We start from the raw sequence: 27,989 nt of genomic DNA on the forward strand, positions 1-27,989 counted from the left end.
ATAAAATAAAATCACAAATGCAAATCAATTACTCAAATACATAGTTCAAATTGGAACCACAAATGATTACTTTAATAAGCTGGATGTCTCAAATAATACATATATATAAACAAAAAGTACTAACTGATACCTTGAACATGCCTAATCTGAATTCCTTATCTTTCCAGCACTGAAAGATTCATAAAGGACACAGTTAGGACATCTCCACTCCTGCTGTTTTCGCCTCATCAACAAAGGTTGCTTAAACACCAGAAACATTACTGAGATTTCAACTGTTGGTACTAGCCAGGTCTCTTTGTTTATGTCCTCTAAAAGGCTGGTCTCAGGTGCCTGGGTGGCTCACATGGTTAAGCATCTGACCCTTGGTTTCGGCTCAGGTCATCATCTCATGGTTGTGGGATGGAGCCCTGTATCAGGCTGTGCACTCAGCAGGGAGTCTGCTTGAAGACTCTCTCCCTCTGCCCTCCCCTACTCCCAGAGAGAGAGAGAGAGAGAGAGTGTGTGTGTGTGTGTGTATGCACGCACACAAACACCCACGCTCTCTCTCTCCCTCTCTCAAATAAATAAATAAATAAATCTGAAAAAAAAAATAAAGGAAGAAGAAGAAGTCTCGTCTCATAGCCTGTGTCCCTCAATTCAACTTGCCACACTGTGATATCACCTAATTCTTTCTTCGCTTTACTCTAACTGTAGCCCTTGATTTCATGTTACATTTCTTTCAGCTCTTAAGATATTTAACTATCTTTCCATTGAGGTGTAAGAAGTTTTAAACTTGTTGAAATTCTGTATTCTTTTCATATTGTTCCAATCTGCAGGAGTATAAACATGTAAAAACCCCCACATAATACTAAAAGTGAAGTAAAAAAAATACAGTTGTGTAAAAGGCAGGGTCATCTTAATTGCAAATTTAATGAAGGGCCTGTTAGGAACTAGTGGTGACTGTAAGCAGCAGAACTTGGGACAGTGGCTGCAGAATCCAAATCACAGCCCAGGCTGAGATTTGATGATAACTGGGGGCAATGCCCAGTAGATGGGTGATTCTGGCACCTGTGCCTGTGCCTGGCTGGGTTCCTGGGGCAGCAGAAGGAATTCCAGAAATTTCCAGTTATTTGCTCACATTTACTGACCTGGACCAAGGACACGGAGAAGCTGAAAATAACCAACTCCACTTGCCTCCTCCCTGAATCCCAGCACAAGATGTCTGCGTCCACAGCTCACTGAGAATATTAGCTCTCGCTGTGTGAAGTCGGGGACTGGGTGAGGCCGGGACACATTTGCCAACTGCATTATATCAAAATTCATATTCTTTTAGGTTTTTACTTATTTAAATGCTTATACTTCAATTCTACGTATCACAGACTGCCCATCCGGGTTTACCACTACCATGGTTATTCGAGGGACGTATACCTTCAGTTTCTTTGTCTCTAAAATGAGGATAGCAAGAGTACAAACCAAATAAGGTTGGCTTGAGGATTAGAAGAAAACTTACATAAAGCACAAAGCATCACTCATAGTCATTACTCAATAATTGTTAGCAATGATTTTTATTATCATCGGTGTCCTCGAACCACCTCCCACTCAGAGTGTGGCAGCTCTCATGCTCTTACCTGGGCTCCTTAACAACTCCCTACTTGTCCTCTTATCACAGTCCCATTCCTTCTATCCCCTCCCCACTGCTGCTGGAGCAAGCTTCCAAATGGGTCCTTGAATAACACTGCAACCCTGTTTAAAAACACCTGCTAGGGGCGCCTGAGTGGCTCAGTGGGTTAAAGCCCCTGCCTTCAGCTCAGGTCTTGATCCCAGGGTCCTCGGATCAAGCCCCAAGTCGGGCTCTTTGCTCAGTGGGGAGACTGCTTCCTCTTCTCTCTCTGCCTGTCTCTCTGCCTACTTGTGATCTCTCTCTCTGTGTCAAATAAATAAATAAAATCTTTAAAAAAAAAAAAACAAAACACCTGCTAGATGGGGGATGGGCACTAAGGCGGGCACATGAGACAATGAGCACTCTGTGTTATACGCAACTGATAAAATACGGAACACCACATCGGAAACTAATGACAGCTAATTGAATATGTTGGCTAGTTGAATTTTAATTAAAAAAAAAAAAAAACTGCCTACCAGATGCTCTTTGCCCTCTAGTCTCTTGGTGAGTTTGTGCTGCCCTAACAGCAGTGCCAGAGACGGGGCTTATAAACAGCAGAGCTTGACTTCTGACAGTTCTGACGGAGGCGGGGAGGTCGAGGGATGGAGGCACCAGTAATTCAGCTTCCGGAGAGGCCCCACCTCCTGCGTCATAGACGGTGTCTTCACACTCTCCCCTCACGTGGCAGGAGGGGCGAGGGAGCACTCTGGGGTCGCTTGCATGCAGACACTAATTCTGTACATGAGGGCTCTACGCTCACGACCTAATCACCTCTCAAAATCCCCGCCTCCTAATGCCACCCCTTTGGAAATAAGACTTCAACATATGAATTTGGGTGAGGTGGGACGGGACACAAACTTTGAGTTCGTGGTTTCGGGTTATAAGAGCCTTTATCTGGGCTCCAGAGACCGCTCCTGGCCGTGTGTCCTGCAATTCTCTCTAGACAGCCACACTCCAGCCCCAGGGCCAGGACTAGCGGGATGCAAGAGAGGCACCTGATACACCAAATTTAAGGAGGCCCTCGCTCTCAAGCTTGCACGTGCCCTCTGATGGCAGATGCCTGCCATCCTCATGGTCCCCTCTCTCCCTCCTTCCTTCCTCCCAGACTTCCTGGGCTCAAATTCTTACTTTTCAAAAAGTCAGAATAAGCCACTTAGCCTCTCTGTACTGTGGCTTCCTCATCTATAAAACGGGGGTGATAAAAATACCGATCTCCTCAAGCTGTCATGTGGACTAAATGAGTCCGTGCGTGTTTGCTCTCGAGGGGTCCAGCACCTGACACGCACTCACTGAATGTCAGCTGAAAGCCCCCACTCCGCTTTCCTGCAGTTTTCCTTCCTAAGTCCTCTCCTGCTACAACCTCAGCAAACATACAATCTGAATCTCAAGACACCAACTAGTTACCGTTTAACCAGACACTGTACATCCACCATTTAAAAAGTCAGTTTCCCGGGGCACCTGGGTGGCTCAGTCAGTGTGCATGTGACACTTGATCTCAGCTCAGGTCTTGATCTCGGGGTTGTGAGTTTGAGCCCCGCACTGAGCTCTACATTGGGCGTGGAGACTACTTAAAAAAAAAAAAAAAAGAAAAGAAAAAGAAAAGTCCGTTTCCCATACCCGGTTAAAGGGAATGATGCCAACCCCCAGCCTGCTGACTGCACACTCCGGCCTGGTGACTGCACACCCTGGCCTGCCGACTGCACAGCTGCCCCTGGAAGCTTCCATCCTCGAGGCAGCTTTGACGCCCTTCCTTCCTACTAGTGAAAAGCCTCTCCGTTGTATGTGACGGGAAGGCAAATGCAAACTAGCTTTGCAAAGCAAAACAGTGAATTCATTGGGCCATGCTGTTTGTTATCCATTGCTGCGTAACAAATTACAGAACTTTGCAGCTTAAAATAAGATTTATTACCTCATGGTCTCTCTGGATCAGCAATCCAGGCACAGCCTATCTGGTGCCTCTGGGTCCCGGTGTCTCACCAAGCACCAGTCAAGGCATGGGCGGCGTTGCCGACCTCCCTGGGCAGGCACGGCCTCCCGGGGGCTCTCAAGTCCTCATGAACTGTTGGCAGAGACGTGCGCTCCTTGCTGGGTTTGGGCTGGCGCCCTCCCTGTCTCCTCGCCTTGATGCCTCCAGCTCACAATACCTGGCTCCGGGCAAAGGGACCTGGGGGTGGGAGAGAGGAAGAGAGACGCGGAGAGGGAAGACACAACCTTTTGTCACCTAATCTCAGAAGTGACAGCTTATCACCACAGCCACGTTCTCCTCGTAACAGCAAGCCGGGACACCAGCCCCACACGAGAAGAGGCCGTTACGGGGCACCTGGCTGGCTCAGTGGGTAGAGCGAGCTACTCTTGATCTTGGGACGGCAGCGCAGCCCGAGCGAGTGGGAGGAGTCTGTGTGCCAGTTACGAACAGCGCTTGCCCGACCAGAGGCACACACATGCACAGGAGTCTGTGGTAAGTGCTTCCTCTTTCAGCCGGAGATCCAAAAACAAATCATCATGGCAGGCCCAAAGCGACACCCGGATGACTCGGCTCTACAGTCCTTCTCCAGTAAACCACAGAAGACCAAGACACACATGTTCTTTTCCTTTCTCTGGACCCATCTCCTCTTCCTGCCAGTGGGTAAGTCCCCATTATGGCCACTGCCCCTCATTGGCGGTGTCCCTGTGGGGCTGGTCACATTATTCGCTGGAGTTCTTATTGGTAAAATCTGGAAACTCCTCTCCTTGTGATAGTTCTTCTGTGGGTTCCACGTTATTCGTGTGTGTGTGTGTGTGTGTGCGCGCACGTGCGCGCATGTGAGCATGCGCGTGTGTGAACATGTACGCGTGTTAGCGTGTATGTGTGTGTGTGAGCGTGTGGTGTGAACATGTGCGTGTGCGAACGTGTGCGTGTGTGGGCATGCACGTGTGTGCGCGTGTGTGTGTGTGTGTGTGTGTGCATGTGTCAGCCTGTGCATAGTCACTCACCGTGAGTAGGTGACGTTCTAGCCCCTGTCTCAAATAACTCAAATAACTATGTTCCTCTCACTCTGACATTCTCCCGCTGAGGATGCTGAGTGATGAGTTTGTTCCCTGTACAATGTGGATAAAATCCACAGAGAGATACATGAAAATTCTGGTGACAAGCCACCCCCTTTTCTAGGGACATATTGAACTGCTGGAACTCCTTTCTACATCTGCCATGTTTGTCATATATCCCAAACTGAGGGCTTCCCTTGCGGTCTGGAGATGGTTTGGTGGCCCTGAGCTGGGTGGTTTCTCTCCGAATGTCCTTTTCTCCCCACATCCTACCTCCCTGTCAAGGCCCGAATCCTGCTATTTTCTGGAAACATCTCTCAGCAGCATGGCCAGCAGGCAGAACTGACCCAGTACCCCAGGGAGGGTCTCAGCCCCCTGGGACGGTGACCTCTACTGTCCCTCTGGGAATACTATTTTCCTCAGGACCTTGGAGGATAGCACAGTTAGCCTAGGGATCTGAGCACAGAGAGGGTGGAAGGGTGGGCAGTGAGGGGAGCTCTAGAAAACCTCCCAGATGCATGCTCAGGGGCAGGGCCTAGACTCTGGGGTTGGGTTCCAATCTAATCTCTTTTCACTTTGCATCTCATCTTTGCTCGCCATAAAAACATTACAAGCATCATGGTTCCTTGTAGTCACACCCCACTCTTGGGGTGCTACCTGGCTGCATTGGATAAACCGGAAGTTCACCATCTAATGTCACTCAAGCCTCAGATGACCAACAAGTAAATTTCAAGGTAAAGAGGCATCTCCCTCTGTCTAGCTCCACTGATTGGGGATGACCTCAAACTTCACTGTCTTGGTCTAGCAGGGAGTTTCTCTGATGCTTTTGTGTCTCCAGGGAATGGTTTCAGGAACTTAGGAGGCAGTAGGGTGAAAAGTTCTTCCACTTCGGTATGTCAAGGAGCAAGAATGTCCTACCCCCTTTTTTGGGGAGCAAGAATTCCTGTCCCCTTCAAGGTCCTTTTAGCTGGACTAAGAACCAAATTGACATGAGACAGATTAACAGGAAAAAAATCAAATTTAATGACATGTATATGAGGAGTCCACTCAGACAAGGAAATTCCAAAGACCCTCAGGCAAAATGAGGCATCTACGTCATCCCAGACTAAGGAGAAGGGGGCAGCGGTCTGGGACCTCAGAGGGAAGGAGGGTAGTTCACAGGGCAATGCAGAGAAGAGCAGATGTACGGTAATTAGAGGTTTGCCCTGCCGTGCAGAAGGGTCACTCAGATAAAATTCATGTCTGCTAGTAACATGGGAAAGACCCCCCAGTTAAGATTCTTCTGTGTAGTTAAGGGAAAGGCAAAAGTTTCTCTGGAGCCCACAAGGTCTTGATTGCCTTCAGTTTGGAATAATCTTCATGCCAAAGTGGCCCACCTCAGGGCAGCCCATCCTCTGCCCCTACAAATATCAGAAACATTTGAAATTAAATCTTTGCTCCATTGTTTCCTAGCTGTGTGAGCCTCTGTTTCTTAACCATAGAATGTGATTAGTAAGACATATCACGCAAGACTCTCTTGTAGATGAAAAATGTTAGCTGTAAGCAAGCACTTGGCATGCAGTTGGGAGAAGTTGATTGTTATAATAATCACTAAATGCACTATTTGGAAACTATTGAAGGTGGGGAAGCCAAATTCAGTTATCACAATCATTGAACACCCTTTTATTATTTGCCAAATGGGTAGTTCAAAATAAGATGGCTATGCCTGGGACTCCTGTCACTGCACTGGGAGTCACGGAGCATTGTAGCATTGTTTGCTGCAACAGTAGCAGGATTCGACACACGAACCACATCTCTCTTCTCCTGCTGACAGTCTGTACGCCTTGCTTTGATGTGAGGAGACACGGGTGCGTCATATGTGCCCAGCCAAGACTCAGGCCCTTCTGGGCTCCTGGGATGGAGGGTGGTCAGAGCTCTCGGCCTCCACCTTCCGGGACATCACGTACATGGAATCTGGGCTCTGCAGCTGACAAACCTGTCATCTAAACAAGTGGCTAAAACTCCCAAAATTTTAGCTCCTTTTCTGCAAACACGAGCTAATTTTCAGGTAATTTTGAGGACTGAATGAGGTCACTTCTACACAGTGCTAGTTGTCGTAGAGATCATGAACAGTATCTTTCAGAGGCAAAAAGCTCTCTTTCGGGTAACTTCAAACCAGCATCACACGAACCCAGTTTCTGCTTTCTGACTGCCCCCAGAATCTACCTGAACTGACCTAGACTAACTTGTCCAAGGTCCCTAGCCCTGCATCCTCCTAGCTACCTCCCTACAAGGTCCAAGTGCTTGGCTGATACAGGTAGAGAATCACGCCCCAGTCCCCAGCCCTGCACCAGTCTGCACCAATCTAGGGGTCTCATCTGTGTACCTGCATAACTCTGTACACTCTGGGCCTTCAGAGCACACCTCAGCCTCTTTCCATCCCTCCAGGCTGTGCTTCAGATTTTCCTTTCTCTCCAACATTTTCTACTTACTTTCAAAGCAGATTCCTGGAGTAATCTGGGTCCTGAACCCATCTGATTTGATCTGGAATTTTCAGAGGACTCTCCAGAGCCTCAGAAGCTCTTGAATCTGGGAATAGACACTGGGGCCCCCCAGCAGACACTCACAGGGCCCCTGCAAGGAAATGAGCCACCTCGGACTGATGCTGGGCCTATGGAAGCCATGGTAACAATGTATATCAGGGATCTGGCTCTTTCCCGAGATGAGGAAATCAGGAGCAGAATCCATGCTACTTAACTATTTCCAACCGCAAACCTTGTTCCTAAGGACAGACCAGATTTCCCTGGCCAAGACAAAGCCAGTCTGAGATCCCCTGGACAATGAGGGAAAGGAAGAGTGAGATAGAGATGAAAAATGGTCCTTTTGTGGCCGACGTTTTATTATGAAAATTCTTGAACACAGAGAAAACTTGAAAGAATTTTGCACTAACACTCACATGCTTCCCACCCTGGTTCTACCATTACTTTCACTTCACTTGCCTTCTCCCACAACTTTACATCTATCCACCCTGCTAGCCATCCATAAACCCATCTCATTTTTTAAAATATGCTCCCTTTTTACTTGTTTTGTTCTTTACGATTTACAGCAACCTATTTTTATTCCATGTCTACCATATCCTTAAAGGAAGATAGTATAGGTGTGAACATTTCTATCTTATAGATGAGTAAACTGATTCTCAGAGAAATTCAAAAACTCACCCAAAGTCACCAGCCTAATTTCCACATTGGGATAGAAAACTAGAAAGTCTGTTTTACTCATCTTGTAGATGCGGTTATAAGACAGTGTTTTTTAAGTGAGGGAATGAAGGAATGGTTCTGCTGGGCAATGAGCCTAGAGGAAGGAGGGCAGGAATTTCATTTCATTTCTCAACATCTGTCATTTATTCCCAGTATGTTTTTATAGAATGAATGAAAGAAGGCTGACTTGAGGAGTCCAGCTGCTTCTTCTCCAAGTCCCTCTTCTGTCTCTGCAGGTCTAGGAGCCTCTGAAAAGGACTCAACCCCAGCAGTGGTGCCCGGGATTCTAGGGGGTTTGGTGATTTTCCCCCTGAACATCTCAGTAGACACAGAGTTTGAGAATGTTGCCTGGAGTGGTCCCCAAGGCACTCTTGCTTTTGCAACTGCAGAAAAACAAATTTTCATCACAGCCAAAAGCTACCAGGACCGACTAAACATCAGCTGGGACAGTTACTCCTTGCGTCTCAGCAACCTGACTTTGGAAGATGCTGGACCCTACAAAGCCCAGATAAACCGGAAGACTTCTGCAGTCACCACTGACAAGGCGTTTACACTGCACGTCTATGGTGAGTTCCAGAAAGTTTCCATGGGTTTTAATATTTTTGTTTGTTTGTTTATTTATTTATTTAAGATTTTATGTGTTTATTTTGAGAAGGAGACAGGCAGAGGGAGAGAGAGACTCTGAGCGGACTCCACGCAGGACTCACTTTTATGAACCCAGATCATGACCTGAGCTGGACTCAGCCAGATGTTCAACCGGCTAAGCCACCCAGGCACCACGATCCTTTATTTTTTTTTAAAGATTTATTTGTTTGTTTGTTTGTTTGAGAAAGCGAGAGGGAGAGAGAGAGAGGCAGAGAGAAAACACACATGGGGGGAGGGGCAGAGGGAGAGGAACAAGCAGGCTCCCCGCTGATCACAGAGCTGGACATGGGCTCAGTCCCAGGACCCTGAGATCATGACCTGAGGCAAAGGCAGTAGCTTAACCCACTGAGCCACCCAGGTGCCCCTAATCTTTTATTTTTTATTTTTTTTAAAGATTTTATTTATTTATTTGACAGACAGAGATTACAAGTAGTAGGCAGAGAGGCAGACAGAGAGGGGAGGAAGCAGGCTCCCCGCGGAGCAGAGAGCCCAACATGGGGCTCGATCCCAGGACCCTGGGATCATGACCTGAGCCGAAGGCAGAGGCTTTAACCCACTAAGCCACCCAGGCGCCCCCCCTAATCTTTTATTTTTAAAAGCAGATTATTTTCTTCCTAGGTGATTATCTCTCTAGGACAAATAGGACCACCATGTTGGTCCTTTTCATGCAGTTCCATAAATATAGATGTCAGAGTGAAAACACAGCCAAAATATGTTTAAGACCATTTGTGTTCTCTTGTCTGCAACTCTGTTAGTACCCTTTACCCGTCTGTACTAGCTAGCTTGCTGGGTTTGACATAACAATATACCACTGCCTGGGTGGCTTAAACCACGGAAGCTTATTTTCACAGTTTTGGAGAGTGGAAGCCCGAGATGAGGGTGTCAGCAGGCTGGGTTTCTTCTGAGACCTTGCTACTAGGCTTGCAGATAGCTACCTGTTTTGATATGTCCTTGTATGGCCATCCCTCTGTTTGTGTCTTCTATGTCCTAATCTCCTCTTCTTATAAGGACACCAGTCATTTTGGATTAGGGACCATTCTCATGACCTCATTTTAGCTTAATGGCCTCTATCTCCAAATACAGTCCTATATCCAAATAAAATCATGTTCTGAGGTACCGGGAATTAGGGCTTCAAGATATGAACTCTGGGAAGACACAGTTCAGCCTATGGCACCATTTTTCTATCAGGTAGTTTGACCTTTTTTATTGATTTGTTGAGTGCTCTGCATATGTTAAAGAAATGGAATACTTTGCAGGGAATAGAAATAGAATGAGTGAGCTCCATATGTACCAACCTGCAGCAATTTCTAAGTCACATTGTTAACTTGTTTTAATTCCAGCACCGTGAATGCACAGTGCTATGTTAATTTCACGTGTGCCATAGGGTGATTCCACACCTCCGAACGTCACCCGCTGCTCGTAATGATAAGTGTGCTCTTAATCCCCTCCCTGAGTTCACCCATCCCCTACTCGCCCTCTGGCAACCATCAGTGTGTTCTCTGTTGTTAAGAATCTGTTTTTTGGTTTGTGTTTTTTTCCTTTGTTCATTTTATTTCTTAAATCCCACATATGAGTGAGATCATAGGGTTTTTGTCTTTCTCTGACTGATTTCACTTAGCAAAATACTCTCTAGAACCATCCATGGTGTTACAAATGACAAGACTCCATTCCTTTCGTGGGGCGCCTGGGTGGCTCAGTTGTTCAGCATCTACCTTCAGCTCAGATCATGATCCCAGGGTCCTGGGATCGAGCCCCACATTGGGCTCCCTGCTCAGCCTGCTTCACCTTCTCCCAATCCCCCTGCTTGTGTTCCCTCTCTTGCTGTCTCTCTCTCTGTGTTAAATAAATAAACAAAATCTTTTAAAAAATGATTTCATTCCTTCTTATGGCTGACTAATACTCATATATATATGGTATATGTATGTATGTATGTATGTGTGTGTGCATATATATCTTCTTTATCCTTTCATCTATCTATAGACACTTGGGCTGCTTCCGTAATTTGGCTATTGAAAATAATGCTGCTATGAACACAAGGGTGCATATATCTTTTCAAATTAGTGTTTTCATATTCTTTGCGTAAATACCCAGTACTGGAATTTTCTGTTTCTTTATGATTCAGTTTGGGGAAAGTATATGTTTCTAGGAATTTATCCATTTCCTCTAGATCCTCCAATTTGTGGACATATAATTTTTCATAATATTCTTTATAATCCTGTGTATTTCTGTGGTGTGAGTTATTGTTTCCCCTCTTTCATTTCTGATTTTGTTAATTTGAGTCTTCTCTCTCTCTCTCTCTTTCTCTCCTTTTCCTTTCTCCCCCCATAGACTCGCTAAAGGTTTATCAATATTGTTGATATTTTCTTTCTTTAAAAAAATATTTATTTATTTATTTATTTATTTATTGGAGAGACAGAGAGACAGCACAAGCAGGGGGAACCTCAGAAGGAGAGGGAGAAGCAGGCCCCCTGCTAAGCAGGGAGGCTGATGTGGGCCTCAATCCCAAGACCCTGGGCCCAAGGCAGACCCTTAACTGGCTGAGCTTTGGACCAGATGAATCTAACAGATATATTCAGAACATTTCATCCTAAAACAGCAGAATACACATTCTTTTCAAGCGCACATGGAACATTCTTCAGAGTAGGTCACATACTAGGACACTAAACAAGTCTCAACGAGTTCAAAAAGATCAAAGTCATACCATGCATCTTTTCTGACAACAACACTATGAAACTAGAAATCAATCACAAGAAAACCTTTGCAAAGAACACAGATACGTGAGGGTTACATAACATGCTACTAAACAATGAATGGGTCAACCAAGAAGTCAAAGAGGAAATCAAATGTACATGGAGACAAATGAAAATAGAACAGTCCAAAATCTTTGGAATGCGGCAAAAGCTGTTCTAAGAAGGAAGTTTATAGCAATATAGAACTACGTCAAGAAGCAAGAAAACTCAAATAAAGGACCTAACTTCACACCTAAAGGAGCTAGAAAAAGAAGAATAAACAAAACACAAAACCAGTAGAAGGAAGGAATCGTCAATATTAGAGCAGAAATAAATTAAAGAGAAGCTTAAAAACCAACAGAATAGATCAATGGAACCAGGATCTGGTTCTTTGAAAAGATCAATGGGGTGCCTGGGTGGCTCAGTCCGTTAAGGGCTATTTGTGCTTGTGTTGTGAGTGGTCCAGTCTAGGGCTGCCTGGGCTTGAGCTGAGTCAGAGCAGGCATTTGCCAGAGATGCCATAGCACTGAATTACAGGGTGATTTCCTTGTTTTGTTCCCTGAGATGCTTTCCTGGTGGGCAGGGCCTGACCTCAGACCAGATGTTGGCCCCAAACCCATTGCTGTGGCCATGTTGGAGTGTGTGTGTGTGTGTGTGTGTGTGTGTGTGTGGTCATCTTCCCTTCCCCCGGGGACAGGGGTCACTTTGGAGTGGTGCTGGCCCCTGCTGGCACTGCTTGCACACTGTCAGGTTTGAGGCACTACTTTGGATGGGCTTTGGCCGGGAGCACGCTGGACAGGTCAGGACCACAGGAGAACTCGGGGGCAAGCTGGGCAGTGTTATCAAGCTTTGCTTCTCCCCCTCCAAGCGGGCTGCAGGAGGAGACCTGTAGCAAATGGGACCCAGGCAAGCTGGGTTGCAGGGGCCAAATCTGCAGAAGCGGGGGCTGGGTGGAGGGCAAGGTGTCTGGTGTTAGCAAGGTATGTGCAAGTCTGCGGTGGGAGCGGGCCTGCAAAGGAGGCATGACAGGGAGGGGCATGTCTACAGGAGAATGCAGGGGTCGGGTGAGCTGTTAGCACGTTAGGTATTGCATGTTGGCACTGTACTGGTTCCCATAGGTGTCCATGTGTCTAGGCGAGGCGGGGGTGGGGGGGAAGGAAATGATGTCCTCTACCTCCTTTGTTCCTGGAGAAGCCTGCCCGTGATCTCTGCCCCTCCAGAACATGCTCTGAGATTAGTAAACAAGTCTCCTTCCCACATATTCCAGGTGATTTTCAAACTGCTGCTACTGTTCTGGGGGGCAGGGGGCGTGCTGTTTGTTGTGCTGCCTCTTTACAGCCAGAGATGCAGTTTCCTTTCCCCCTCCCAGAGCCCAGCCAGCCCATTTTTAAAGTTCCAGGTGTTAAGCCCCTGCTGATCGTAAGAACTCACGAAATCAGGCCCCTCTGGTTTTCCAAACCAAATGTTATGAGGATTCCTCTTCCTTGTGTGAGAGTGTTTCTGTCCCTCCTCTGCACCCACACTATCCTTCCGTCCTGTGGACGGTCTTGTGATCCCATAAGTTCCCAACTGTGCCTCTGCCTTTCTTACCCTCTTTGCGGTGACCTCTTCTATACATTTAGCTGTGGAGCGTTAGTTCCGCCAGTCTTCAGGGCATTTTCTGGGTTATTCACATGGATGCGGGTGTTATCCAGTTGTATCCATGGGACAAGTGAGCTTAGGGTCCTTCTATTCTGCTGTCTTCCCCAGAAAGCCAACATATAATTAAATTTTTAAAGGTTTCAGGACAGTGTGTGTGTATATAATAGTAATATATAGTATATATAATAACAATACATACTATACATATACTATATATAGTATACTATCATGTATGTGTCTATATCTAGAATATTTCTAGAAAAATCAACAGGAAGTTCATAGCATAATTCCTGGGGAGAGGAAACAAGTAGCTGGGAACAAGAAAGCTTGCTTTTTAAACTATGTACACTTTTTTGTATCCTTTCAACTTTATGTATTATCAATTCCCCCAAAAAAGCACACTTAAACACACACACACACACACACACACACACACAGTGGACAGAGGAAATGGAACAAAAGGGGAAGAAAGGACCAGGAAGAAGGTCTGAAAGCACAATGGTCATAAATTCTGACCAAAAGGCAAAAGCAACTCAAATTCTAGAGGCAGAGCTCCCTGCTGCACAGCGTTTGGGGCTGACTCATTTATGCATTTATTCACCGAACATTCCAGAGAGACTTTCACGGATGGGCCAGTCAGGTGTTAGTATTTGGGCACAGGCATTGGCCCTGTCCTGAAGGAGTTCATGTACTGATGGAGAGAGAGAGAGGTGTAATCAGACTGGTGTCACGCTGAGTCATGGAGGTAACACTCTTTGGGGATTTACGGGGGTGTAGAAGAGGGGCACTCGGTCCAGGCTGCGGGGGAAACTAAGAGAAAACTTCCCCTGGAACAGGTACTCTGGCTTCTTCCTTCTGTCCCTGGGTCTTCTATCATCACCACTCTCTTCTCTCAGTTGTGTCCTGCTGCTGAAGGGATCTGAGTAATCTCCTTGTTGCTGTTGTCCCTACAGAGCAGGTGCCGGAGCCTCAGGTCGTCGTGAAGTCTGTGAACATGTCCGACAGTGGCTCCTGCAACATTACCTTGATTTGCTCTGTGGAGAGGGCGTGGACAAGTGCTCTGTACAGCTGGACCCTGCAGAACACCCAGGCTTCTGAATCGCAGGAGGGCTCCACTGTCACCATCCGCTGGACACTGTGTGACCCAGACCTGCCATACACCTGCACAGCCAAGAACCCGGTCAGCCAGAGCACCTCCAGCCCCATCCATGCCCGGCAGTTCTGTATAGGTACAGGCTCCACTTGGGCCCTCCAGGGGATTTCAGAGATGGTCTGAGCAGCCATAGAGTTTAAACCGCCAGGGTTCTGGCAGGACACAGGTGGAGTGGGGACGAAGACAGGCTTGAAGAACTCTTGTTCTCTACCCTCCGGGGTCTGAGAGAGACTGGCAGGGCACTTGGGAACTCCCAGGGAACTCTGAAACTCTAAAGATAGAGCAAGGGAAGAGAAGGGAAGGGAATATGGATGAAGAGATCTAATTTGTTCTTTATTTAGTTGGAGGTATCCCCTGCGGTCTCCTCAGAAGGACAGGGAGGGTAAGGGAAGCCTGAGTACGCAAAAGGCAGAGCCAGGTGTCTATCTGTCCCTGACAAGTGTCCAGCAGGGATGCCTTGTCAGAGGAAGGGAAAGGGGGTGTGGGCAGGAGAGCTTCTGGGGCTTCAGTCTCCTTCAGGCAGGCTGAGGGTTTAGGGAAGAGAGCCAATGACTGAAGCCACAATGTCTCATCTCTGACTGCAGCTCCAGAAGCCTCCGGAGGAGACTCAATGGGGGAGACAGTGGTGGGGATCCTGGGGGAGTCAGTCACCCTGCCCCTAACACTCTCAGCCAGTCACTCCGGAGAGAACGTCATCTGGATGTTTAACACGTCTATTATCAGCAAAGAGCGGAAAGCAGCAGCAACAGCTGATCCATTCGTGAAGTTCAAGGATGCCAATATGAACTCTAGCCAAGACTACTCCCTGATGATTGGCCGGCTGAAGATGGAGAACGCTGGCCACTACCATGCCTACGTGTGCTCCCAGGCCTCCGGAGTCATCAGCACAAAACACATCACACTGCGCGTCTATGGTGAGTTTCTGAGCAGGATACTCATCATTACATTCCTCCCCTGGGATGTTTCTCCTTCCTCTTTGCTCCTTTCCCTGCCTCCCCAAATACCTCAGATCACTAGCACAGCTTTTGAGTCCAGACCAGTCAACTCACAGGAGGGAAAACTTCCAGCCAGCAGCCAGGCAAGAACCACCTGCCAAGTCCCCCTTCTGCCAAGCTTGCAGTTGGCCTCCGCCACCCAACCTGCAGTGCTTGTCCCTGTCCTCCTGCATTGCTTGTCAGGTGAATCTCAGAGCTCTTCGACCCGCATTTTTATAGAAGACTATCCTTTTGGATAAGGGCACAGCAGGCTGGAGTGGACTCAGAAAAGACTGAGGAGAAAGGCTTTAGTATCCAAAGACCCTCTGACCTCCAAGAGGGATGGCTGCTTGGCTCTCCAGGGTGTGAGGGACAGAACTTGCAGTCTTTCTCCTCAGGCTTGGGCCTTGCAGGAGCTTGGCTTGACAGCTGGGTTTACATTTGCCACCTGCTTCAGTTGTATCACCCAGACGTGGTCATCACATCCCCTGCCTGGGTTTATTGGTGTCTAAGTATCTGTGGAGACTCACGGGACATGGTCCTGTTAGAATATGCTGGAAGTCAGCTAGTCCGCATCTGTAGCATGCCATGACTCAACTACTAAAAAAAAGAGAAAGAAGATTAAGTGAAAATAATAATAAATTAGGAATAACTAGTGCCAGTGTTATATTTCTTTTAAAATCGCTAACATTTTTTGAGCACTAACTCTATGTCAGAGCGGCACTCAGCTCTTCACGCTTTATCTCCTGAGTACAGAACGTCGATGATGGAACCTCAACAGGTAAGCCTGCAAGTCCTCAGAGCGCATGAGACGTTGTACCTACCTGTGTTGACGGGTTTGCTGGTTCTTCACAGGGTACGCTATGGAGGGATGTGATGTCTTTCTTTTTCCAGTTTTTATTTTGACTCCTTTGTTCAACATCTGAGCATCAAAGGCCCATAGTGGTGAAGGGGTATGTCTGAGGTTCCATTGCTGCCACGAGAAAGGCCAGGTGCATTCCAAAATGCCTGTGACTCCTGGAGGCACTTTCTCAGCCCTAACGTGGTGCCAACACCCAACTTCAGGAGCGTGTTCTGAATGAGTGAAGATGTGGTGACTGCCCAGCAGGCAGGCCTGACTCCACATTAGGTCTGTCTTTCTCCTCACACAGGGAGATTGAAGAAGCCAAAAATTACCTGGCATCCTGGGCTTGCTAAGGATGGTATCTGCAGGGTCAGCCTGACATGCTCAGTGGAGGACAGTGGACACAATGTGACATACAGATGGGCCCCCCTACAAAAAGGAACCTTCGAGTCCCAAGAGGGACCTCACCTCAATGTCTCTTGGACACGTGGTGAAAATCACCCCAACATCACATGCATCGCCAGCAACCCTGTCAGCAGCAGCTCCCAGCAGTTTCTTCCTGGCGACATCTGTCAAGGTTACCGTTTATCTCTGCTCAGCCAGACTTCAGGGACTGGGACGTTGGTATCCAAGTGTTCGCAGTCTGAGTGGTTCTTTATGAAATGCGGTGAGAGAGTGTGGACGAGAGTGCTTCAGAGTAGGACATTCCAGCAGAAATATAATGGGAGTCCCTCATGTCATTCACACTTTCTAATAGCCACATTAGATAAAGTCAAAAGAAGCAAGTAAAACTAACCTTAATAATATGTTTTATTTAACCCACTAAATCCAAAATATCACCGTTTTGGATTATATTCAATACAATTACCGTTGAGATAACTTACATTTCTTGTTGTACTAAGCTTCTGAAATCCAGTATGGATTTTGCACTAAAGGCACATCTCAGTTCAGATGACAAATTTCCATCGGAAGTACTCCATCTGTATTCAGATTTCATAAAAGTGACAGTTGAAAAAAATAGCTTTACATATCCAAGTTGTTCCAAACCTACTTACTGTTTTTCAATAAGAAATTAAATCGCCGATTTCTATTTCAATTTCAATTTTTAAAAAATTAAATAAAATAAACAATTTAGTTCTTCAGTCATACTGGCGACATTCCAAGGGCTTATAGCATGGGTTGTGGCTACCATACATGGACAGCACAGTGTCAGAAGTTAGTGGAGATGAGTTGATTGAAACGGATGGGTGAAGGAAGGCAGACCACGAATGAACACGGACTGTGAGTGGAAGCTAGAAAGGAAGCCCTAGGGTCTTTCCCTAGATGTCAGGCACTATTCTAGGACCATGAGCATTTTAACACAATTAACTTCACAATAATCCTGCACAGCAAATACTCTTACTATCCTCCATTACATGAAGACACTGAGACTCAGAAAGGATTAGGGACTTGCTCAATGTCACACAACAAAAGCACGAGTGGAACCCTGAGTTCTGTGCTCTGTTCTGTTCTAGAAGGAAGTAGAAAAAGAAAGGTTTACCTGGGATGTAATAACGCTAGGTCAGGCTGGCAGATGGATTTAGAGCCCTACGAAGTGGAAATCTTGACTCTGTCTCGAACCTAGAACTGCCCTTACACCATTTACAGAGAGGAGCAGTGTAGTGTGATAGATAAGGGCATCTTAGGTAGAACCAGGCAGCCTACATTCAAATCCTGTCTAAGTATTTAAAACTCTGTGACACTGGGAAAGGCATATATTTCTCTACCTAGGGACAGTGTCTACCTTAAGCACTGCTATAATTTCTAGCCCAGAACAATGCCTACTCAATAAATAGTTGTAGAATGAATGAATGAAAAGGAAATATTTCCTGCGATAGCATGAGATTTTAAGAGGCCATTTTGCTTTTTTTTTTTTTATTTTAAGATGGCCATTATGCTTTGTCCATTGCTTGTTCCAATCTCCTTGTCATTATTTGTATTAATGTCATTCATTTCCTCTTCAAAGGGCCTGAGAGGAACACAGAGCTTTACACTGGACTCTTGATAGCCAGCATCCTGTTCTTTGGGATCCTCATCTGGTACATTTGGAAGCGAAAAATACCATGTGGGTTTCTGAGATCATTGGCGTGTGCCAGCACCAGACCATATCCCTGGGACCTTCGGAGGCTTGTCTGCCCTCTCCTGGTCCCCTCCTACTCCCATTTTCCCAAAACTTCATTTCTTCTCCTCCTGATGTGGGAGAGGGCTATTAGTTGGGACTCTAAATTTAGTTACAAATCGCTGAAGCCAAACTCAAACTACCTTTAAAGGAGGGGAGGGTGCAGGAGGTGTGATTTATTATTTTGGGACTCACATAATCAATCTTTGGGGAAGAAAGGGAAGGAGCTGACCTTAGGGACAAATGTTACCAGAGACTTAAAAATCAGGGCCCTCCATCTCTCACCCTTACTTTTCTCTTTGAACTGAGGGGCAGGGATGGGGGTGGGCTGTGCCACAACACAGTAGTTGGTAGCTCCAGACTCGTATCTACTAAGAGATATGCCACCAGGAAGAGAAAAAAGATGTTTCCCTCCAGCTCCAACTTGAAAGATCTCTGATTGGTGCAGCCTTGGCTCATGTGACCATTGATTGCACCAACCACTGTGGCCAGCGGGATTAGCTATTACGATTGGCAGCTCCCTTGGAATTTCATATTGCAGGGGAAATGGAACAGTTCCTCAAAAGAGCACATTGGGTAGAACACATAAGATCCCTGCAGCAATTCCTGCAAGACGGCAAACCAACCTGAGAGGTGGCCACCACAGAGGGGACAGAGGGATGGCAGGAGGCTCCAGGGCCCTCTCTTCATTTGAAAATGACCTTGGGACTCTGGTCACCCTGTCCTGTGGGTTCCTACTCATGTCAGGGTTCACCCCCTCCCTCGAGCGTTTTTCTTGTCTTTGTCTCTGGAAATCTCTCCCCGTCTCCTTTGTCACTTAGAATCACACGTCTCTCTCCAAACAGACCTATTGCTAAGTCTTCTCTACCTTGGTTTGTCAGGTTCAGACCCAGCCTCCAGCTCCAGCGCCACTGAAACCCCAGCAGACGCACCAGGTAATATCACCAATGACACGGGCTGTGGGGTCCCTGGGCCAGATGGAAGCTCCAAAGCCTGACAATTTATTCAGTGTGATCTGTCAATCTGCAACACGGGGCATCACCCAGGAGCTTGTTAGAAATTCCAGTTTGGGGCACCACCCCAGATACCGAACTCTAGTCTGCATATCAAGGTGAATCATACGCTTGTTAAAGTTTGAGAAGTTATGTGACTTGGAGAAGGAAAGTTTGGGGAACAGAAATCAGAGCCAGGACGGACTCCAGAAAGATGATAACCAGAGATAGGGGAGGCGGCCTGGCCTCTGGGATCTGTAAGGTTCCTCCGGCATTATCGTCATTTAAATGTGGGCTCCGATGAGAATAGAGTTATTTTCCTCACTCCAAGAGTGGAGGAACAAAGGCCAGATAGAATGGTAAAATTTGCGGTAGGAGCAAAACTAAAACCTATTTAAAATTAAAACCCATGAAATTGCATAGAACACCTATTGCCCAAGAACATTCCTGAGGCAGTGGTTTTCCAATTTTTAAAAAAGCTAAGGAATGCTTTCTTCGAACAAAATACTGTGCAACACCCCAATAGCACAAAGTATGCAAAAGTGGAATTGTCCTGATGGGTGTTGGAGTGGTGAGATGAGATGCCTGCGTCTTACCACCCCCGCTTCCCATGGCTCAGTATCCTCCATTACCACCCTGAGCTCTAAGCTCTGGAATTCTAAGGAATTCCCGAACTCCCCCCATTGGGACAAACCCTGCTATTAAAAAACAAACAAACAAACAAACAAACAAACAAACCCCATGTAACCTCTCATGGAAGAGATCCCCCGAAGAGATGGAACACAAAGAGGGGTTGGGTGGGATGCCAGCAGCTCAAGGTCCAACAGTGTGGGCCTTAAGGATGGGAAAACGTTACCAAGAGAAAGGGACCAAGAAGTAGGAATGACGGTAAGGGTGGAGGTTCTCACCAGCTCCTTCCTCACAACCTGGGGGAAGACCCTGGTCTCCCCCAGTCTGTGCCATTGTACCTTGGTGCTCTGGGCACAGGAGAAGGAATAAGGAAGTGTTGGGAACACCACTGCCATCCCTGATCTTCCTCCCTCCCCAGCACCTTTCCTCAGCTCCCAAGGTCTGCTTCTCTAACCTTCCTAGCATCTCTTCAAAGTCTCCTCTTCTTGGGGCGCCCGGGTGGCTCAGTTGTTAGGTGTCTGCCTTCAGCCCGGGCCCTGATTCTGGGTCCTGGGATCAAGTCCCATGTTGGGCTCCTGCTCTATGAGGAGCCTGCTTCTCTCTCTCCCACTCCCCCCGCTTATGTTCCCTCTCTGGCTGTCTCGCTGCCTGTCAAATAAATAAAATCTATTTTTAAAAAGGGAGGGAGGAAGGAAGGAAAGAAGGAATCAAAGTCTCCTCTTCTCTAGATCTTTTGTCACTACCAAGGTTCATTGTGTCACAGTTTTTCTGTTTACTGAATAGGGTTTTTTAACTGAAAAATCGTATTTTCTCATGGTATACGATTAAATCTCCTTCCCAATCCCAATCTCCTGGTCTCTCCCCCCAGAGACTTTCATCGTTAAGATGCATTTCTAAATCTTTTTGGGGTCTTTAATGCATTTATGGGCATTAAATAGATTTGTGCATATGTGTTTGTGTATATGTGTGTGTGTAGGTGCCTTTCTTTTAATTACACATATGGGAGCAATCTATAGCATTTTCCTGAACCTGGCTTTTTTTAACTTAACAGAATATCCTAGTAATACTGACATATGTAAGACTGATTCCTATTTATTCCATCCTACAGATGTACCTTAATTTACTTAACTAGTCCTCATTAACAGACATTCCCATTCCTTATTATTTCTTCCCTAAAAGTATGACAGTTTCCTAACTGGCCATTCCTTCCCCAGGGTTTCTCTTTTTTTTTTTTTTTTTTTTTTTTTTAAGATTTTTTTTTTTTTAATTTATTTATTTGACAGAGAGAGATCACAAGCAGGCAGAGAGGCAGGCAGAGAGAGAGGAGGAAGCAGGCTCACTGCTGAGCAGAGAGCCCGATGCGGGGCTCGATCCCAGGACCCTGAGATCATGACCCGAGCCGAAGGCAGCGGCTTAACCCACTGAGCCACCCAGGCGCCCCGGGTTTCTCTTTTCTATCCCTTCTGCTCACTATCTTGCAAAGCTCAACTCTGACTGCTCTAAAGCCATCAATGACTCCTCATGGCCTTTGTTTGTTATTCAAAAGTCAATAAAACCTAGGGGCCAAGTGTGTGTGTTCTGAAGTCAGGCAGTCCTGTGTTTGAATCTTGATTCTGCTCATAAGTGATGCTGGGCAATTCAATCTCTATGCATCAGTTTCCTTACCTTGCAAAATAAGTGCGCCCAGTTCTTAGAGTTGCTGTGAGTACTGAGTGGGTCGGTGCCAACACTGTGCACTCAAGAGGTGGTAATTACTCTTATATTCTCATTCACTCTTTAGCCAGACCACCCTTTACCTACTTTTTTCCTATGCAAATTTTGAGTATTGGTTTTGAGTATTAGTTAAAAACATCAGGGACAAGGTTTCCAGCATTCAGATCCTGACCTTACCGCTTACTCAGGCAAATATTTAACCCTTATGTGCTACAGTTTCCTCATCTGCAAAAAATAAATGTAGTTTTTGTTTCATGGAATTTCATGCAGACTGAATACATTTAGGATGGTGTCTGATACATATGAGGCACTTGGTACGTGTGAACCATTATTATTCTACACTCAGACCAAATAATCCACTTGATGTGTCCCCAAAGGCAGCTAAACATGCACCCGGTGTACCAACGAATTGTTCAATACAGGGGTCCACTCTGATTGTCTTACACCCAGTCCATTGCACCTGTTAAATATTTTTTTAAAGATTTTATTTATTTATTTGACAGACAGAGATCACAAGTAGGCAGAGAAGCAGGCAGAGAGAGAGGAGGAACCAGGCTCCCCGCTGAGCAGAGAGCCCGATGTGGGGCTCAATCCCAGGACCCTGGGATCATGACCTGAGCCGAAAACAGAGGCTTTAACCCACTGAGCCACCCAGGCACCCCACCTGTTAAATATTTTGAATACCTTAATCATACTGCTTCTTCAACCAATGACAGCCTGTCACTCATGAAAATCCCAGCCCTCCGTCCAGGCCCACCTCAATCCCACCAACTCCCTGAGTTCTTCTCTGCTTCCTAACCCGAGACCAAGTCCTCACCTTTTCCTGACACTTGTCCCATCACCCTTGCCAGAGCTGGGCTTGCATTCATTGATCTCTGTATGGATCTGACCCCCTGCTGGACAGTGTTCTCCTTCAAGAGCAGGTCTAATGGGCTCTTTGTGTTTTCCCAGACCACACATTGTGGCACTCAGGGTGGCTTAGCCAGCAGAGCCAGTTAGGCTCACGGAGCATTGCTAAGTCCATCCCGTGTCACCCTCCATGAATATCTACCCAAGAGAAATGAGTGAATACCTGAAAGGAGGAAGGACGGGGGAGAGTAGAACAGAGTCCCTGGGGGGGCACAGGACAACCTCTCTTCCAGTTCCTTAGGCCTCACCTGGAGTAGAGATCACAGCAGGTCAGATCCTTGCACAAAACAAGAAAGAGGTAGGGGCTGGCACACTTTTTAACCAAGCCACACAATGTGTTCAAAACTCACTACTTGGCCACACACTGTGCGATATGCTCTCCCAAGAGTGTCAGAAGCTGGACACTTTCTCTGAGACTGCCAAGCAACTGCACAGGCCCACCTCCGACAGCGGCTCTGACAGCAGTGAAACAACGGAGAAGGACCGGGAGAAGACTGGCATACCCAAGGCTGGAAGGTACCATGAGTATGACTTGCTCACTCAGGAGGACACTGGATCTGACTCATCATCTGAGGGGCAAGCAGAGTATGATCTTGTCACTCCAAAAAGCATGGTGCCTGCACCTGAGGACAACACAGTGTATATGCAAGTAGTCCTGAACTTGCAGGTGAGCCCTTTGGATCAGTACACCTTCCCTCCTCCTCCACTTCTAGAACCATCCAATAACTGGGATGACTAGTCCCTCCAAATGGGGGCCAGAACTAGCAGCACATGGGAAGATAGCTTTGGCCCTATCCATGTTTACCAAACCTTGGGTTCCCTTGGAGTGAAGGTGCTCATCCTCAGCTCCCAATCTTGGGCCATTGATAAAGGAGGTGTGAGCAACCAGAGCACTTCCCCACTGCACGGAGGCAACCACCACCCTCTGTAGGAAACCTAAACCTGGTGGGGTATCCCCTCTCCTTAAGGGCTGAACGTGAAACTCTGGAAAGTTCTTATCTGGTGATTATGGATACTCTGATGTCGGTCTATTACAGGGAAATACCCCAGTTCCTGAGCAGAAAGAGAGTTCAGCCACAGTCTACAGCTGTGTACAGATACCTCAGAAGGTGAGAGCAATTTTCTCTGTATCCCAGGGTTCCTAAAGCAAGGAACTATTGTGCAGACCATTTTAACTGAAAGTCCTAGATCCCCATGGCAAAGGAGCTTAAGTTCTCTCCACTACGCAACCCCCTGACACACTCCATGGTCAATAGAAATGCTTAAACAAATATTTCTGATTCACATCTGTTTGGCCAAAGGCTGAATGTTTCTAAATGATTTAATAATGTTTTGTATTGATTATTCTTAACACTGACCAGAATGAGAAGCTGTAAAAATGCTGCATGATCTATGTATATTTCCAAATTTACTTCCAACCCCATCTTAACCCACCAGTATGGCAATTTACCAAAACAACTGGAAATCAGCCAATAGTCCAATGTCAAGATTTTTTGGAAAATGTGCTATTAACTATAACACATTGGTTTTATTGTGATGTTGAAAGGTCCTTTAATGGTAGAATTTATCATTAAATAATACGAAGAACTAACTTTCATATCAAGTTTATAAAACATGGACAAACCAAGTTTATAAAACATGGACAAACATATTCTCTTGTGATCCCTAGGACACCTCTACAAATGTGTTATCGTCCACATTTTCTAGCAAAAGAAGCTGAGATTCACAGAAGCTAAGTTTGCCTAAGGTCACATAGACAGTAGTTGGACTTTCAGTATTAAACACCAGAAAGAAGGGCACCTGGGTGCCTCAGTCAATTAAGTGTCTGCCTCCAGCTCAGGTCATGATCCCAGGGTTCTGGGATTGAGCCCCACATCGGGATCCCTTCTCAGTGGGGAGTCTGCTCCTCCCTCTCTCCTTCTGCCCCCGACCCAGCTCATGCTTTCTCTCTCTCTCAAATAAAATCTTTTTAAAATAATACATATATATAAGTAAAAAATAAAAACCACAAAGAGCTTTAAAATAATCCTGAATAACCTTAACCAATTAACCTTGACCTGAATCCAGCTGTCTGTTCCGCTTTCACTTCCCTGAAAAGATTGGGTTCATATATACTTTTTGTTTTCAAATCTCCCCCAGAATTCCTTCCCTGTTTTTCCTCCTTGTTTTAACATGCTCAAACAAAAATTTTTTATTTGCTTACTTAGCGGGAGGAGGGTGCAGAGGGAGAGAGAGATCTTAAGCAGACTCCCCGCTGAGCACAGAACCAGACACAGAGCCCTTTCTCACGACCCTGAGATCATGACCCGAGCCGAAATCAAGTCAGACGCTCAACGGACTGAGCCACCCTGGCACCCCCAAACAAGATTTTAATAAAAAAGAAAAACTCAAAGGTTTTCAGTCATGCTACTTCTCTGTGATTGATGCATCAACCAATAGATATTTATTGAACATCTTGTGTTTGTCTAGAACTAGGCTAGATGCTATGGGATTTAGATACGGTGAAGGCACTATCCTTAGCCTTGAAGACATGTTATCTTATCTGGCTGTCAGTGGAAGATGCATGGAGAAGATTCAATCACCTAGAAGGGAAATGAAAACACTCTACATACTACTTGTGAGGTGTGCCGTTCCCAGGGGTTTTCCAGACTTTGGAAGTGGGAGATACTACTGCACTGAGGTAGACAGGAAAGCCTTCATGAAAAAAAAAATAACTTGTGTTGGACCTTCAAATGTGGATAGGACTTGCTCAGTAAGCATCTGTGCAGATATGCAGCCCCGTTTAGCCATCGTCTACCTCCTGTCCTGCCTTGTGGAAGGTCGCCTATGCTTAGCCAACAAGGTACTTCACCTGTGGCTTTGAGACCTCATCTGTACGCTACACTATACTCCCAAAGCCGCTTTTTACTCCAACCTGGCCCTTTGTGTTTGGGCCACCACTGGTCTATCGTAAAGTCATGGACATCATCCCTACTCTGAGTTTCAGAATGGCCTTGAGTCACCACTGGTGGGGTGGGTCCTGCATGGTTCCCACACCACCCAGGGACTCCCTCACTCCCAACCTAAGTGGACAGGAGCACGTTTCCTCAGGTCTTGACAGAGTTTACCCGTTGCCTTCAGAATTTTCAGGACCACCAGTCCTGACTCTGTGTCCCCTGAGGCTGTCATTGCCCATTGGTCAGGAACTTCTCAAACCTACCTCTGCCGTCACTCTCCGACACATGTCTCTGCACCGTATCTCAAAGGGTTATGCCGTTCCCCAGCTGTTCCTGACACCTGGCCGCCCCTCTGCTCTGCATCAGCTCACGCCTCACCTGCTCCTTGGGGCCTTCCCTGAACCAAGAGTCAGAACCCTGGGAACATGAAGTCTGAGAGTCTGAACCATTACTTTAAGGCATAACCTCTACCACCTGGAATGTCTTTCTCTAGATGTTTGTCTTGCTTCTCCAGCCAGGGCGGAGACTGAGCTCATTAGACAGTAGCTTCTTGAGAGCAAGACCTTTTATTGCCATTTTTATATCCCTTCAACGAGCTGCACTAAACTGCCCTCTATCTGCCTTACAGAAAGCCTTGCCAACTTCCCAGTGGGAGGTTCTCCAGAAATGCCTGCAGTCAGCTTGATGGACGGTTCTATCCCAAGGCCAGTCCATATGAACTGACTCTTACAGCACGGACCAGTCTTAGCCTGGCCTGACCTTCCTCTCTCAGCAGCACAGGGCCTAGGAAACCAGGGCTTCCCGGGCTTTGTTAACCATATGCTTTGTGTCTTTTGGTTCACAGGTGGTGCCACCACCACAACAGAATGATCCTGAGTCTTCTGAAATCCCTACCTATGAAAATTTCACCTGAAAAGAAAAGCAGCTGCTACTTCTCTCCTTGTAGTTGGAAAATCTTCTGGAAGGTGTAAGGCCTGGAGCTCTTATAGATAGAAGCACTTCAGAACTGCCTTCAGTGTCTCCAAGATACCTGAATTTGACGCGCCCCCTTCCCTCCACCCCTGTGACTTCCCAAATCTATGAATAGATCAGACACGGGCTGCGTCTTGGAGTCCCCGGCCTTCAAGAAGTCCCTGCTCCGTCCGTCCCCTTCTGTGCTTCTACAGTTTGGAGGCACCAACTCAGGACTCTGCCACAACTGGTCCAGTGTTGTTGAAAGGACCCTGGACCTTCACACCATCTTCTAAACAGCTGCTAAAATGAATCCAATGGATATTCTCACTCATGGACACAAAGATCCATGTAAAATCATGTCCACTGTAGTATCTTTTTAAATAAAAGGACAGAAACAACTTAAATGTCCATTTAGTAGGAATGTGGTTAAATGTGTGATAGTGAACCCATGCGACAGCAAGCCCTGCCACTTTTGTAAAGAAAGGAAAGACCAGGGAGGCCTGGGGGGCCCAGTGGTTAAGCGTCTGCCTTCAAGCTAGGGTGTTGACCTGGGAGCCTGCTTCTCCCTCTTCCTCTGCCGTTCCCCTGCTTGTGCTCTCTCTCACTCTCTCTGTCAAATAAACGAATTAAATCTTAGAGAGAGAGAGGAAGGAAGGAAGGAAGGAAGGAAGGAAGGAAGGGAAGAAGGAAGGAAGGAGGAGGGAAAGAAGGAAAGAAGGAAGGGAGGGAGGGAGGGAGAGAGGAAGGACCAGTATGTGCTAATATGGAATACAGTCTAAGGACAAAGAAGCAGCCCAGTGCTACCGGTTAGATAAAGAAGAAGTGTGTATCTACATGCTTGAATAGTTGTACAAAAGTTCCGAAAGGAAATACGAAATACTTATCAGTGGCTGCCTCCAGGGAGTGAACTGGGTTGTTGTTTTTATTGCATACTTCTTTGTACTGTGGATTTCTGTTTTTAACCACATATGTGTATCACTCTTTTGATATATTTTTAAGTGCTTAATATGCCTCTTCCATATAAGCTTCCCATATTTACCTCAAAGAACTTCTCCTTTCATCGTCAGGTCTGGATGCAGAACAGCCATAGCATTTCTCCTTTCCCCCCAGCTATGGCTCAGCCCTATCCCCCTGCCTATAAGTTGCACTACCTTGACTTAGATTCATGATACTGTAGTGTACGTTTGTGTCACGTGCACCTAGAAGCCCACATATGTCCTTAATGTTGTGCTTCTGCTGTTGTGCTCTCCTGCATGTGTCCTGTGGAGTCCGTATGCTTTCCGTGTCCTGCAGTGGGTCCTTCCGGGGACCAAGCAGTGCTTCATACACAGCAGGAGCTAAATTACTGCTTCTTCACTGGCTGGTCATTGCATGGATAATTATCCTCATAAGGCATTATTACAGAAGCTCAGTAAAGACATACAATATGATAACGTTGTGCATTATTACACTCTAGAACACAGCATCCCCAAAAGCCCTGGGAGAGACCATGGGGTCTCTTCTGCTCCTTTAATAAGCTGCAACTCAGGTTGCATGAAAGGCCGGGTGAGTGGTCAGTGTCTCTGGTGTTCATCTGAACTGTTCCAACCCCCATCGTTTCCAGCTCCCTCTGCTCACCAAACTCCTAACTCTAGCGCTGAGTTGCCAGTATGTGCCTTGGAGCCCCCAGGCTTCTTTTGCATATGTTTTCCTGGTTTTTACCCTTGACACCTGCTCCAAAATGTGGTCCGCTCACACTTGTCTCCAGGAGGAAGCTAGCTGGCCAGCCAAAGAGCCCCCAGGGGAGAGGGATCAGGAGGGCATGAGATGAAC

The 27,989-nt window shown here is 46.6% G+C and overlaps 1 protein-coding gene across 3 annotated transcripts; it reads left to right on the plus strand.

Moving 5' to 3' along the window:
• The first annotated feature begins 4,106 nt into the window (after positions 1-4,106).
• LOC116862253 (T-lymphocyte surface antigen Ly-9-like) lies at positions 4,107-26,585 on the plus strand. 3 transcript variants are annotated; one of them, XM_032849469.1, is made up of 10 exons: positions 4,108-4,265; positions 8,136-8,465; positions 13,868-14,143; positions 14,652-14,981; positions 16,193-16,462; positions 17,891-17,989; positions 18,925-18,978; positions 22,674-22,954; positions 23,325-23,396; positions 26,068-26,585. In XM_032849469.1, exons 1-10 carry the CDS (start codon positions 4,142-4,144, stop codon positions 26,134-26,136), a joined length of 1,905 nt encoding a protein of 634 aa, XP_032705360.1. In that variant the 5' UTR covers positions 4,108-4,141; the 3' UTR covers positions 26,137-26,585. The 3 variants fall into 3 exon arrangements, with proteins under 3 accessions (XP_032705362.1, XP_032705360.1, XP_032705361.1); XM_032849470.1 differs by lacking the exon at positions 8,136-8,465; XM_032849471.1 differs by lacking the exons at positions 16,193-16,462; positions 17,891-17,989; positions 18,925-18,978 and having other exon boundaries at positions 4,107-4,265.
• The last annotated feature ends 1,404 nt before the right edge of the window (positions 26,586-27,989 follow it).

The sequence above is a fragment of the Lontra canadensis genome, unplaced genomic scaffold (assembly GCF_010015895.1).
Source record: "Lontra canadensis isolate GAN:19392208 unplaced genomic scaffold, GSC_riverotter_1.0 scaffold230, whole genome shotgun sequence".
Classification (NCBI taxonomy): domain Eukaryota; kingdom Metazoa; phylum Chordata; class Mammalia; order Carnivora; family Mustelidae; genus Lontra; species Lontra canadensis.

What these genes read in the sequence shown, in the direction of transcription:
- LOC116862253 (XM_032849469.1), top strand. Translation starts at nt 4,142, where the DNA reads ATGGCAGGCCCAAAGCGACACCCGGATGACTCGGCTCTACAGTCCTTC. An exon ending in TCTCCTCTTCCTGCCAGTGG is followed by an intron (nt 4,266 to 8,135) that starts GTAAGTCCCCAT and finishes CTGTCTCTGCAG; the next exon opens with GTCTAGGAGCCTCTGAAAAG. An exon ending in TTGGAAGCGAAAAATACCAT is followed by an intron (nt 17,990 to 18,924) that starts GTGGGTTTCTGA and finishes TTGGTTTGTCAG; the next exon opens with GTTCAGACCCAGCCTCCAGC.